This window comes from Mesitornis unicolor, unplaced genomic scaffold (assembly GCF_000695765.1).
Source record: "Mesitornis unicolor isolate BGI_N332 unplaced genomic scaffold, ASM69576v1 scaffold18417, whole genome shotgun sequence".
In the NCBI taxonomy this organism is placed as follows: Eukaryota; Metazoa; Chordata; class Aves; order Mesitornithiformes; family Mesitornithidae; genus Mesitornis; species Mesitornis unicolor.
This window is the reverse complement of record NW_010198592.1, coordinates 1-14,392: the sequence shown is the minus strand read 5'-3', so window position 1 is coordinate 14,392 and position 14,392 is coordinate 1. Positions and strand designations below refer to the sequence as shown.

Here is a 14,392-nt window from a genome sequence, read left to right as displayed (position 1 = left end):
GATTGTGTCATTTGTTAAGAGCCGGCTAGAAGGGGCTGACATCCTGTTTATCAAATGCCAGCAACTACTTTAAGAATGTTTTTGCTCTAAGTTTCTTTTTACTATTTCCAATTGCACCTTGCTACCTCTAGTTAATTTAACTACCTCTTACTTAATGTGCCTTATTTATTTTATCCAAGTTAGTAATATATATATATATGGTTTTTTAGAATTAATTTTAGAATCTTTTTTAATCTTTTTTTAATTATTAGAATCTTTTTTACTGTATATAGTTGCCAATGCTTGCATTATACCCATTAGTCCCAAATAGCATAGACATGTGTGTTATCCAAGGCTATGATGTATGTATTCCTTAGAAATTATTGCATTTAACCATTATAATATAGTGCATAGGGAGGGGGGACATGTGGGTAGTTAGGGCCTGGCGGCCGGAAGATATCGCGCTGTACGGAAAGCATAGGGCCCCTCTCCTAATAGCCAATACCGTTTGATTTACGACGTAAGCAGGCGGATGTGACGTTGTAAACTCAGGCTATAAAACACCGTGTCACCTATCAATAAACGCCATTTGCCGTCCACCACATTGGTGTCTGTGAGCTGATGGCCCGCGCAGACCCAGAGGGGGGGTCGCCGAGCCGTTCCTGAACCAGGTCGCTACGCCGCTGAAGGCAACACAGGTACTTGGTCACATTAGTGAGAAACTACTGCTTAATGCTTCTTTTGGGAGATAAATTGCAATGTGGAGTTCTTGCTGGCTATGAGTGAAGGTGTTACAGTGCTGATGTGACAACACAAAACATGCAGTGGAGCTGAGAACTCATGCTTGCTTCTTCTGAAGTCGCAAGGCAAGCACAGGTTGGAGCAACCAATAACTGGGGGATATTTAAGTATTTTGACCACAACAAGTTTCCTCAGATTCTTTACTCCTCTCACCTGTCCCAGTATTCTCTGCCAAGAGAAAACTATCCAGTGATACTTATTCCCTGAATTTTTGGGCATCTTCACACAAAAGCGCTTGAGTGATCTGAAAATAAGCTTACTGTCACTATAAAGTGTACTGAGTTCAGGCAAATCAATGGTGACTGGTGGCTTGATGGTAGCACTGGAGCTGAACAGTCAGTTTATGAAAGAACTATTAATGCCTCACTACCATGGCCAAAAAAGCTCTGGTGATCCCAAAACTGTTAAAACATCACAGTGATTGTATTCCAGACAACCTTTCAGGCAGACTGTGACCATCCCCCAGCTGACACGGAAGAACATGACCTAGACCTGATCTTAATTTACTGCATGAAGTGGCTGTGCTGCACGTTTGACGTGTATATGCTGTTCTAGTGTGGCCAGAGAAGGAAGGTATCTCACAGAAGGCAAGGATCTGGAGCTCCTTCCCCAGCCTAGCTACTGTTGTCTCACAAAACCTTGGGTAGGCACTTAATACCTGTTGAAATCTCAATACTTCTGTCAAAATTAGATGAAAATGACTGTTCAGTTTAAGTGTTACTCGGATGCACAATGAAAGGGATAAGACTGACAGAAAGAGTGCTGAGTTTTACTTGCATATTGTCATCAACCAGCAAGGCTGAGGCCAAGAAAGAGAGAAGTTTCCAGACAAGCTGTTGAGAAAAGTGGTCTGGAATGGTCTTTGCCATCTAGAACAATACCTTTCAGTATGGGATGAGCTGTCGTCAGCTGGATGGAGGGCCTCCTGCCTTGCATCATTGCTCTTGTGTTTTCTGGCCTGTGAGAAACAGGTGGACTATGAAAGGAAAGAGTCAAGAAATTAATCAATGAATGTGGTCAAATGATGTCTCACACCTATCACATACAGTTGAGAAACAGGCCTTGTAGTTTCTATTCTCCATTGTGTTGCATTTTCATTCTGAATCCCTGACACATCTTTCTTCTACTTGAAATGGGATTAATGATGCAACCTTGCAAAGGAGCTGAGTACCCAGGGCTGCTGCATGTTCTGAAATACTGAGGGTGACACTTTTTTCCTAACTAAATAAATCCATTCTGCTACTATGTGCGACACTCTAGTGTTGCTGTTTCTAAGTGGATCCTGTAGGGATCACACGGTGTCAAGCAATTGCAAAAAAGGAGAATGGAGAACTGTGGCCAGCCTGATACTACCCTTGAGGCTAAGTCATGGGTGAGAAGAAGAGCACATAGCGTTAGCACGACTGAAGTGTGCGTGGCAAATTCTGGCTGATGTTGAGTAGGAATGAGACATGCTGAATAATTGAGCCTGCTTTATCAAGGGCACATACCTCAAATGGGTTGTTTTCTTGCATCTGGATTGGTTTTCCCTCTCTGTTTTTTCTTCCCTGGTTTGTGAAGTAGAGTTGTTAAGCAGATGAGCTACAGTCATGGCTTGTGCTTCCTCTTCTTTAGCTCTGCTCAGCCTTTGATTTTGCTGCAGTTCGAGGATCAGCTCTTGCTGTTTCTGAAGCTGCTGCCTCTGTTCCTCAATCAGACATTGCTGGAAGGCATAACGGTGCTCAAAACGCCTACCGTAAGCAGGAGCTGTCTTTGGACCTGGTACTTGAAACTGCTGGGGGAGAGTGGCTATTTGATTCCTATACACAGACTGGTCTTGAGTACTTGGGGCTGCATGTTTTAGGGTAATCTCCCTGGCAAATTTGGGTTTCCTGTAGGAATGAGATGTGTGAGCAGCATCCCAGCAAGAGTGGTCTCTGGTCTGGTCCAGTTCTTTCTGTATGAGACAATTTTCAGTTGGCTAGGGGTAAAAAAAATATAAATGAGGAAAATTTTGCATTGATTAAAACCAAGCACTCTTCTGCCTTCCTACATAGTAAGTGTTTCTTTAATGCAAATCTAGGAGATGCCTGAGAAGTAGGGTAATCTCAGCTATGCAGTCTTTATGCAGTTTCTAGCCAGGGCAGAGGGCCTCCCCTTATGTACAAAATGGGAGGCTGTAGGAAAGAACTGCTAAGGAGCTGTGTGCCATTTCACCAGAAGGAAGAAATCTTGATCAGGCAAGAGCTCTGGCAGGAATATATCCTGACTGTTTTGTTAGGGAGCACATCTTAAGACAGCTCATCTCTCAGAGATTAGCACACTCTCTTTCAGACTGTGTTGTCCCCACTCAGCGCTTAAGACAGAGAATAAAGGAAAAAACAGTTGTTGAAGTGATCTACATGGCTCATCTACTGGACAGTACCTCTTCAGGTGGAAGAGAAGTCGACAAGGTGCTGCTTCCTCATGCCCCTTCTCCAGCTTTGATAAATACTAAACATGAAACTGCTGCACAGTGGGGAAAGAGGCTGCACCTCTTCTGACACATGGACTGTCTCTGAAAAGGCATCAGACCTAAGGTCTGCTTTATGATTCCTAGGTTAAACCCCAAATTCAGTCCTGTCTTTCCGGCACAAATTTTACAAATGTATCAGAAGAAAAATATGGGCCTACTAGGATGTATAAGCACAGTAGGAAATTATTTGCTGACACTTAAACAAATGAAAAGCTTGACCTATGCATGTGTGTGAGCTCTCATGCCGGGATTGGGATACTGCTGGGCTACAGGTTTTATAGACAGAAAGGAAGGGCAGGCCCTGACCTGACAGCTGACAATTTAAGGAAGCAACCTCTAATTCTCCTCTCCTGCCTCCTTGTGATGTGCATTATCCTGAAAGAGTGACAACATTTTTCCCCCACGCTTAAAGCCAGAGAGCTGCACTGGCACGACAAAATCTCTTGTAATGCAGCCAAGCATTATTCTTTTTTAAGTCTAAGCAGGTACCAAAGATGTAACTAATTTCTCAGCAAAAGTGATCTGGGGGTGGGATGCTCACTGCGACTCACAGTACATGGAGGGTTGTTCACTAGCAGCCTTAGAGATCATTTTTAAAACTCATCCACTGTCCTTCAAGTTTGCCTCCGATTTTTAAAGACTTCTCCCCTGAACAGTTGCAGGCAGTTATTTGGGGGTCACCCTCAGAAAGAAGCCCTTCTCTAGGACAACGTACTCTTTATTTCAGATTGCACAAAAGAAGTATCTTTTAAGAGTACTGAGATGCAAAAAGACAAAACTACGTGGGTAGGGTTTACCTTGTCCTGCTGCAAATCATGATGATGGTTTGCTTCTGCTGTCTCAGGCTTGTTAACCTCCAGTGGCCTGTCCAGACCACCCTTCCCCACTGCCACTGCCTCCAGCAGCTGTGCCATCTTTTTCTTCTTCTCCTCCCTTTTGATCTGCAGCTCTCGCTTTTCTTTCTCTGCTTGGCTCCAGCGCTGCCATGCCAGAAAGCAGCAGCGCAAAAGCCATTGCTGGTAATGCTCTGCAGACAGTTGTTCTTTCCTGAATGAGAAAGCACTTTTGTTATGATAGGAGTGAGGCTTATGGCCAGGTCTGCCTGAATCAATTGCATCAAATACAGCAGTCTAGGCCATGGCATGAGGCCTCATAACTTCCCAAGTCTTTTTGTCATTTGACTCTGAAGGGCCTCCAAAGCTATACAGAGTTACTCCAAGGAGGAGCGGGAGGGCGGAAAGCATGCCAATTATTTTGAAGTAAGTTTCCCTAGTTCATATTTTGCAATTTCCTGTGTTATTCTTGGGCTATAGAATAGGTGCAAAAGAGGTATCCTGTTCCCTTACCAGCTGCACAGGGGAAAGTGGCAGTGCCTCATCACACAGCCTGACAGATATCTGCAAGAACAAAATTTTCTGTCTGATAAGGAATTCATCCAACAGCCTCCCTAATAAAAGGCACTGGGCAAAATTCTCTCTGCTATACTACTACTGAAGTAGGAAATAATGATATCAATCAGGAATAGATATGGCATCTCATATTCTCTAGGGCTCAGAGCAAGCCAGGGTGAGATTTCCAGGAAAGATAACTACAAAGAGAGTGAGATGCAGGCTTGCTGGAAAGTGCTAAAGCTCTTGTTTATCTCTGTCCTCCTTTTCACCTGTGCCACAATGCCTCTGGCAGACTGCAGGCAATGTAGCCATTTTCTGAAAAAGCTACCATTTTCCTCCTGCTGGCTAACTGGCAAACCCCTTTTACAGTCCCAGATCACTGCACTGCTCAAGTTCTGCTGCAGCAGGAGGAATTCCACAGTGTAGGGTCACTACCTGTTTTGTTCTTGGAGATGAACTTCCAATTGTTGCGTCTCCCGCTCTACTTTCTGGGCCCAAGTATAGTTTCTCCAGGCTCGTAGGGCCTTCAGTTGGCATTTCCAGTCAGCAAAGGCTCTGGCTTTTCCCATTTGAATTCTGTGCTCCAGAATGACTTTCAGCCAAGCAGAGAAATGTCGTTGCATGCACTGCATGGGAGAGTTTCAGAAAACCAATGAGCAAGATACAGCCCATGACACAAATCCTGATCGTCTCCACCCTTCCCCTTATCTGACTTATTTTTTGAGATTTTTTTTGGAATCCCCACTTTCAACAATTGCCTTGAGAGTAAAAAAAAAGGTAACACAGAGCATGTGCAGGTCTTCTACAAAAAGCAGAAAAGGACTAGAAAGATACCATCATGGGGCTCTATGCTCTTGAGTGAAACACACTTAAGTTACAGAATCACAGAATCACACAGAATCACAGAACGTTAGGGATTGGAAGGGACCTCAAAAGATCATCTAGTCCAATCCCCCTGCCGGAGCAGGAACACCTAGATGAGGTTACACAGGAAGGCATCCAGGCGGGTTTTGAATGTCTCCAGAGAAGGAGACTCCACAACCTCTCTGGGCAGCCTGTTCCAGTGCTCTGTCACCCTCACTGAGAAGAAGTTTCTTCTCAAATTTAAGTGGAACCTCCTGTGTTCCAGCTTGTGCCCATTACCCCTTGTCCTATCATTGTTTGTCACCGAGAACAGCCTGGCTCCATCCTCGTGACACTCACCCTTTAAATATTTATAAACATGAATGAGATCTCCCCTCAGTCTCCTCTTCTGCAAACTAAAGAGACCCAGCTCCCTCAGCCGCCCAAGTGTAAAGGAATAAGGGTAATGAACATAGAATTTCTAGAATAGGAAAGATGTTTCAAAATATAGAAAATGTCTAAGATGCTACAGGTAAGAATATTTCTGTGGAGAACAGTTCACAAATATCTCCATGGAACACCTTTTTTTAATTTTTAACTTAGACAAAAAACAAGACACTTCTTAATCTGTATTTATGACATGACCTAAGCTCATCCTTTTTCCAGTACGAAGCAAAACCTTTCCTCTGTTGTGTAATTAGACTTACTGCCTCTGGGAGTGATTTACATTGTACAGAACAGCAATTTGCTATCTAATCTAACCCATAATTCCAGTTCTGTCACTGCAGACACTGTTCATTTTGATCCTCCAAGTGGGTCAACTCACAGGACTTAGCTGTTCCCTATTTGACATAATGCCTTGTTTTAATTGCATTCCTCATACTCACTGAAATCTCCAAATAGAGACTTACAAAAAGGACAGAATGTCACTGCATTAGCTATTTCTTTCTGCTTTAGGAAAATAATCAAAGTGTCACTATTGCTTAGCTCAGCTAAGCTGCAGCTTCGCACATTATACCAGCCCTAAATTGTTCTGTGGCTTCATTCAGGCTTATCTTCATAGCTTAGACTGTGCTGGAGAGAGGTTGTGTACTGCTAAACAGCAGCCACGTTCAAATCCAGCAGGCGAGCAGAGGAAGTAAGCTGTAGGGAGATTCACCACAAAAGCTATGAGATTCTTCTATGAAAAGAATTCTAGCTGTAGGTAAGCAGACATTAACGATGATGACTGTTTTATTAATTAAAAACATGGATGGTGTACACACTTGCACTCAGTGAAATTTATTCCCTTTGCTGAGACTGCCCATATAAAATTATTCAGTACAAAAAGATCACTCAGTAATCACCAGTTCTGATACAACTAGGTGTCTGACCCAGAGCTGGCATTGGTATCAGAATAATGAGGGTAAAAGAAATAGGTTCCTACTAGGAATTAATAAATTCTGCATGTTTGCCTCAAAAGAGGTATTTCACTATCACAGAACATCCTACTGCACCCAGTGGGGGTGGTTCCTTGTTACTGTGGATGTACTGGCATACTTCAGCTCTTGAAGACACAGCTCAAAATTCATCCCAGGCCTCAGCACTTCTTCCCTCTGTCCTCTCCCTGCCCCTGCACTAGGCTCTGCAAGGCAATCTTTAAAATGTCTCTCCACATGCACAATAAGGGCTTCTCAGGAAGTGCCACTTCCCTCATTTTAATTCCTTCTTCAAGGGAAAACAAATTTTGCTCTGTTACCTCCTCTGTATATCTGCCTATTTCTCAATTGCAGAAGCCTTTATGTTTGCAACTGTCCTGAGAGCCACATCTTTCCCACAATTCTAAATGAAACCTCCCACTGCGTACACTTTAGGCACAGACAGACCAGGGGTAGAGGCTCAGGATTTCATGCTCCTAATCTTACTGGTTTTTGCCCTGCTCTTCTACTTTCCTAGTATCAGGAAGAGGATTTGGAAGAAGTAAATTCTGATAACCAGGATTTTTTACTTCAGTTTTTCAAATGGTAGCTAAGGGCAGGTAGCTCAGAGTCTCAGATAAAGAACAGCGATGCTCACTCTCTGCTTATTGGTGTGAATCCTGCACAGTAGCTCCTGAGCCTTTCTCTGTTCCTCCTCTCCTTGCTCTTCTTTTTTCGGGACCAGGGGTGGTGATGCAGTAATAGATGCCTCCTGCATTGACAGCTTCTGACTTTTTACTTGTCTCTTTCCCTCCCTGGAAAGTGAACAATCATACAGACCTAATGCAATGAGGAAAATACTGTAGCACAGATTTCACTCCCTTTTTAACCAATCCTAAGAGAATCACCTCTGCAACTTAGAAAGTTGCTGATTATTTAACTCAACCTTCCTAGAAAACAGCCTCTGTCATTGTTTGGGGTCCCAGAGATTAAAGAGTTTGAAGCATTTCCAAAATAAAGCAGGCAGAAAAAAAACCAGATTTCAGAAAAGCACTTGCATGAGAAGATTTGGATCTCAGGGCTGCCTAAGTAAATAAATGGCATCCCTACAAGTCACATCTCTGTGACAATCCATGCTCAGCAGAAGCAAAAATTATGTCTATGCAAAATTCTCAGCCAAGAATGCTCTTTATTCTCTCATAGAAGAGGAGATATTTTAAGTGCTAGACTTTCAACACAGACTGTTCTTTTTTGTTTGTTGGTTGTTTTTTTTTGTGTACTGGCTTTCATGCTGCATCAGAAGCTAACAAAGCTGGATGTAGTCACAGCATTGATGGAGAGAATGCATGGTGGTGCAAACACACTCCTACATTGTGACACAGTGTACATACTGGTAATGGCTGAGAGGAGGCTATCAGTATCTTTAGTCCATCTTTCCACTAATGATAAACCCTGCCACTGACAACAAAGGATGATAACATATAAAAGGTTTTGGGAGAATTTGGAGACAAAGGAATAGCAGATGTTTCCTTTGGGACCACCGCTCCTGTTACATTTAGCAAAAGGATCTGATAAGTGTTTTTCATATGATTCTTTCCATGCCCCCCTCTCCCTCTTACGCTCTCCATGTGTCTGCCATGGCATTTTCTTTTCTTTTCTCAGCCATTTCCTTTCGCAGCTTCACCATTTCCCTTTGGATCTCCTTCTCCTCCTTCTTGGCCTTCAGGGCCCTTCTTCTTTCCTCCTCCTGTACTTGGAGCTTGGCCTCAGACAGAATTGATTTCTGCAGGGACTTTTCTTGTCTGTGAAGCTCTAATGCCTTCTGACGTCTTATTCGGTTTTCTTTCACCTGAGGAGGAGGAAATCGGCAAAAGTCAAAGCAGACACCAAAGGCTGAAGAAATCTGAGGTACACTGTACACTGACAGGGTGGGTGACAATCCACATTTCATGTGAAGCAAGCAATTCTATCTATAGCTGGCATGGACTGGACTGGTTCTGCTCTCAGACCAGTAAAAAACTCTATTCAAGAGTGAGGTTAAACCAGTATTACTTGATGGGAGCAAACTCAAAACTGACTGCCATGGCATCTTTTCTTGTCAGTCTTCAGAAAGGTGGAAATGGATGCAGTGAAAGTTGACTGTGCAAGCTACTGTGAACAGCTAATGTGCATGGGGAAACTCAGTAACATTTCAGCTAAACTGTGGAAGAGTTCCCTCGGGTATCTGCCTCCAAACCAGAGATTGTTGCAGGCTGGGAAAGAAGTATCATTGAGTATTTACTCTAACCCTATGAAATCCTCCATCTTATTCCTTTTAACTGTGCTGCCTTGCCTGCTCACCTGCTTGTGTCTGAGCTCCATGGTCATTCGTGGATCTGTAAATTTTTGTCTTTCTTTGATGTCTTCAAGTTTAAGGCCTTCCACTATTCTACGGTTCACAGCTTCACTCTGCAAAAGATGCTGTATGTAGTCTTGGACAGAAGAACTTTCCATTTCATGTTCCAGATAGCTGCACAAATCTGAAATGAGGGATTCAAATTATATCAGGCTAGTCTGAAATGAAGAAACCCCTCTGTCTCAGATCACAAAGCCTAATGTAAGTAAAAGGATCACTTTCCCAGACTCTGAATGTGTTTCTGATGAAAGCAGACACACTGACTGCACTCCATTTATCCCCAAAGAGTCTTAATTAATCTCTCATTGAATACGCTAGAGTAGTAACAACATTTTTGTCCATTTTTTACTGCCTTGCATCTGAGCATTTCAAACAGCTGTATAAATCTGACATACACAAAAGAAATAAAATTTCCATTTTACAAAGGAGATACCAAGTCTCTATGAGGTGCATTTATGCAGCGCCACAGAAGCTGCTGTAAGAGCAGGGGGAGAAAAATCATCACCTCTAATCTTGTTTCTACCCAGCCCACTATCCTGGCCTCAAAGCAACTTTCACCTCTGTCTGACAAGCCACGAGGCCTGGCTCCCTTCCCCAGCACATCCTCAAAAAAGGAAGCCAGGAACTGCTTTGTTGTGCTCTCACCATCAAACTGCTCATACTTCAGAGGGGCTGCAGAAGGCTTTTTCTGGAGGACAGAGTGAACTTCCTCTTCCCCATCACTCTTCAGCTCCAGCTGCAGTTTGGACTTCATCCAGTTGCTGAGCAGTTCTTGGGCTACCACAAAGAAAGAGACTGATGACTTTATTTGCTTAAAAAATATATGGGTAAGCGTAAACTAGCAAGACTGTCTCTGGGATAGTTATATCATATGCTGGGAAGGCTGTCTAGAATGACTGAAAGCTGATCTGCAACAGAAAATGAAATAAGGCTAATAGTTCTGTCCTCATCTTCTTGATCTATTAAATAATAGGAAGAGAAGGTGGTAAACTTTTTCCCTGTCACATATGTCACAAATGAATTCTTCTCCACCTTATTTTTCCTACAAGATTCTGTGGACATTTAAATTACTCATGTGATTATTATGGCATTTATCAAGGAGACAGAATTCACATGACGTAATTCATATCTCAGATAGCTTTCGGATGTTTTACCACTGCACTTGCAGACACTTAAATATTTTCCACATGTACAGCCAATATTGCTGTATGTTAAATACCAAAAGAACCACTGTTTGGATTAACCTTTGCTTCATGTGTACAGGTTAACCTTTGCAAGTACCACAGCTCCAGGAACAACTGTTGAGTCTAGATTACTAATCTGCCTGGTGGCAAGCTTCACCTGTACACAGAATTAAGCCTGCAGCTACAGGAGTGCACCCACAATGGATTTGGTGATCTTCAATGAGTTCAAATGCCTAATGGACAACTGGGTATAAAGCCCTTCTGTGGACTTTATTTGCATCTCCATTGTTCTGTGGAAAAATGCAAAAATTCCTTTTTCAGAGTTCCTACTCAAAAGCAAGGACAGCTAATGTGGCTGCTGCTTCACCAAACCACCTGGCCTTGCTGCGTGGGTGGCCAAGCTGCTCCTGAAGCAGAACACAGGGCTCTTCAGAACCAGCCCCACGAGAAGCTGAGCCATCCATGTGGTGAGGATGGGCAAAGAGCAGGGACCTCAGCAGCCACTGTAGTGCAAGTTAGCCCCTGTAAAAGCACACAGCCAACAGACAGGAGAAAGCAGCTGCTCCAAATCTCTAGTTTTAACAAAAAATGAAGATGCTACCATTGAGTGCTGATACTTCTAATGCAATAAAGCCTTTTTAAAACTTCCTTAAAAAGGGGTGGGTCTTTTGAAGAAAACATAAATCTAATGTTTATTTTCCTTCAAGTCACTTTTGTTTTCTTTCATAATCATAGAATGGTTAGAGTTGGAAGGGACCTTAAAGACCATCCAGTTCCAACCCCTCTGCCATGGGCAGAGACACCTCCCACCAGACCAGGTTGCCCAAAGCCCTGTCCAACCTGGCCTTGAACACTTCCATGGAGGGGGCATCCACAACTTCCCTGGGCAATTTGGCCACTACTGCACCAGTGTCTCACTGCCCTCACAGTAAAGAATTTCTTCCCAATATCTGGTCTAAATCGACCCTCTTCCAGTTTAAAGCCATTCACCCTTGAGCTATCACTACCTGAAAGAGGGCTCACCCCAGTCTCTCGGGAACAAGGAAGAAAGAAGAGAAAGAAACACCTTATCACAGAATGGTAGGGGTTGGAAGGGACCTCGAAAGATCATTTAGTCCAATACTCCTGCTAGAGCAGGATCACCTACAGCAGGTTGCACAGGATTGTGTCCAGGCAGGTTTTGAATGTCTCCAGAGAAGGAGAATCCACAACGTCTCTGGGCAGCCTGTGCTCTGTCATCCTCAAAGTAAAGAAGATTTTCATCATCACTTAGGGAAGGGTTACTTTTTTGACTGGGAAATGTGAGCTTCTTATAACTGGAGGAAGGTATCTCTTATCGATACCTTTCATTACAAAGTGGACTATGTATAGCTCATTCTATTAAGTATTCTAATAATGAATTCCAGATAAAAGGCTTTCAGTTGAGCTAGGAACATTCCTGAGGGGTTGATAGCTATAAAAAGGAAAACCCTAGCAGAGTAGGGCAAAGAAAAACAATAAAGAAACATGAGGAAAGCAAGCAACTTCTCCACCAATTGCAAAGACAGCTCCTTTTGAGCCACTATGCTGTACAATGCATACAGGCAGCACGCTGTCAGCAGTCAGGTGTATTCCGTGCTATTAGGTGAACCCTTGAGAATCACAAGTGAAAAAGCTGACTTCCTGTATTGAAGTGGATGCTCTTGAGTCATGCCTTCTTTCCATTCTGTAAGGCTCACTTTTGAGTTTTGAAAGAATGGTTAACTCAGTTTTAAAAAAAATCCTGCCTCCTATCAGCTTTTTACACTGCAGATGTACTTCTAGCATTGATGGAAGATAATTTCCCTCTCTCTTTTCCTTTAAATATATTATGGTTTTATTTTCAAATTTCAGTAGGCACTTGTGGCTGCAGGGATTACCAAAGTAAGAATAATTTGGTTAGCTAATTAGTGAGGAAAATTTTGCATGGGAATCAAAGCAAAACCACTTAATTATTTGTGGACGTGAAAGTTACACAGAGCAACTCCATTTTCACATCTGGCCTGCTATCAAAAAATATGTCAGGTAATTTCATCTGGTTTCCTATAGCCCACTATGTTGTATTTGACCATACAGTGTGTCTTAAAGAGCAATATTCATCCTCATCTTGACCTGAAATCTCCAGGAGACAGAAAGTTTATCCTTCTTCTTAGGCATGCTAATCAAGATTTACCTTGAACTCCAGCAATTGATTCTTTTTATGCCTTTCTCTATTAGATGAAAGACATCTTACTGTGAACTGTTTCTTATGGTCTCGATCTTTGCAAGAGCCTGTTCAGACTAGGACCACAATGCTGAATCAAGAACAGTTCATTTCAGGCAACTTGTAGCAAGCAGTATTTCAGCTCACCTTCTTCACAGGCCTCATCATGATCTTGCAGCTGTTCCACAGTTTCCAAACTTGTCACACGACCACGAGGCTCCCGTGAATACCTTGACTTTCGAAGGAAAAAAACTTCGGAGACAGCACATTCAGAGGCTTGTTCCACTGTCTTTGAATTAAAGAAATTAAAACATTCTTAAGGATTGTTGGATATTAATTTTTAAACCTATATCCAGGTTTCTCCCTGAGAAAGAGCAGTGGGACTGTAACACAAGACACCAGGGCTGTTGTAAGAAACAGATTTCTTTCAGAACACGTTTCTCCAATTGCTCAATTGACTGGAGAAATCATCAAGTAATAAGCATTCATTTGGCAATTAGTGCCAATCATAGTGATTGGAGAACACATGGGGAGAATGCCAACACCAAGCCCCTGGGGACGGAATGAAGAGTTGCTGAGCTAGTCTCCAGCAACCACCAGCTATGAAATTTGGTATCAGCCTTTTGTCATAACCAGGCTGATCACTGTCTAAAGGGATTTTCTGTCCCATATTGATCTCTTCAAGGTGTAAATGGTCCTGATGTGTCACTGTGTTTTCACATGTAACACCTGTACTCCAGAGCCTGCATTTCTGCAGAACTTCCTCCCTTTGTGCTAGGGCAACCACAGCAAGCTGCTGCCAGAGGCCTAGGAGGCTGCATGAAGAGGCAGATGCATGCTCTGACCTGCCATAAGAAGCAGGCTGAAGGTGGGAGCATGGGAGGCCCCAATGAAGCAAAATAAAGAGAAGTTCACCCTAGAATTCACTTTCCTTGCTCTCAGGTGGTTATACATGCAGGAGATAGTGCTTTGGGGTAAACATCTTGTATTACTTATTCATACATACAACCAGCAGAATTGCTCAACAGCAAGTTTTGTGTGTGACCTGTGAGCCTTATGCATAGCAACAAGGTACCTTACTCTTGAGTGAGTTACTGTGCAAGTTACTTCACCTTGATCCAGTGTTCCAAGTTATCAGAGTCAAACTTTTGCTGCAAATAAGACAAAAAAAAAATAGCACTGCAACTACCCAGAGTTTAACACTGCGAAGTTCAGCACCATAGAATTATAGAATTGTTCTGGTTGGAAAAGACCCTTAAGATCATAAAGTCCCACTGTTAACTCTACTATGCCCACCTCTAAACCATGTCTCTGAGCACCAGATCTGGACAGCTTTTGAATACATCCAAGGATGGTGATTCCACCACTCCCCTGGGCAGCCTGTTCCAGTCTTTGATAACCTTTTCAGTGTAGAAGTTTCTCCTAATGTCTAACCTAAACCTCCCCTGGTGCAACTTGATGCCTTTTCTCCAGACTAAACAATCCCCGTTCCCTCAGCCACTCCTCATAAGACTTGTTCTCAAGTCTCAAGACTGTGGAACAAGTCCCTTCACCAGCTTCGCTGCCCTTCTTTGGGCCCTCTCCAGCACCCCCTTGTCTTTCTTACACTGCAGTGCCCAAAACTGAACACAGTACTCAAGGTGACGTCTCACCAGTGCCGAGTTCAGTGGGACAATCGCTTCTCTAG

General features: G+C 43.0%; 1 protein-coding gene across 1 annotated transcript; it reads right to left on the bottom strand.

The window, feature by feature from the left end:
• Positions 1–1,661: 1,661 nt before the first annotated feature.
• KIAA1407 (KIAA1407 ortholog) lies at positions 1,662–13,847 on the bottom strand (the record flags this gene model as incomplete). The annotated part of the gene is made up of 10 exons (XM_010189194.1): positions 13,818–13,847; positions 12,853–12,994; positions 9,946–10,077; positions 9,246–9,424; positions 8,525–8,754; positions 7,564–7,720; positions 5,101–5,291; positions 4,072–4,321; positions 2,271–2,740; positions 1,662–1,756 (listed from the first exon to the last, which is right to left on the bottom strand). Coding segments are annotated over exons 3-10 (1,681 nt in total), but the record flags the coding sequence as incomplete, so codon positions are not given.
• Positions 13,848–14,392: the final 545 nt, after the last annotated feature.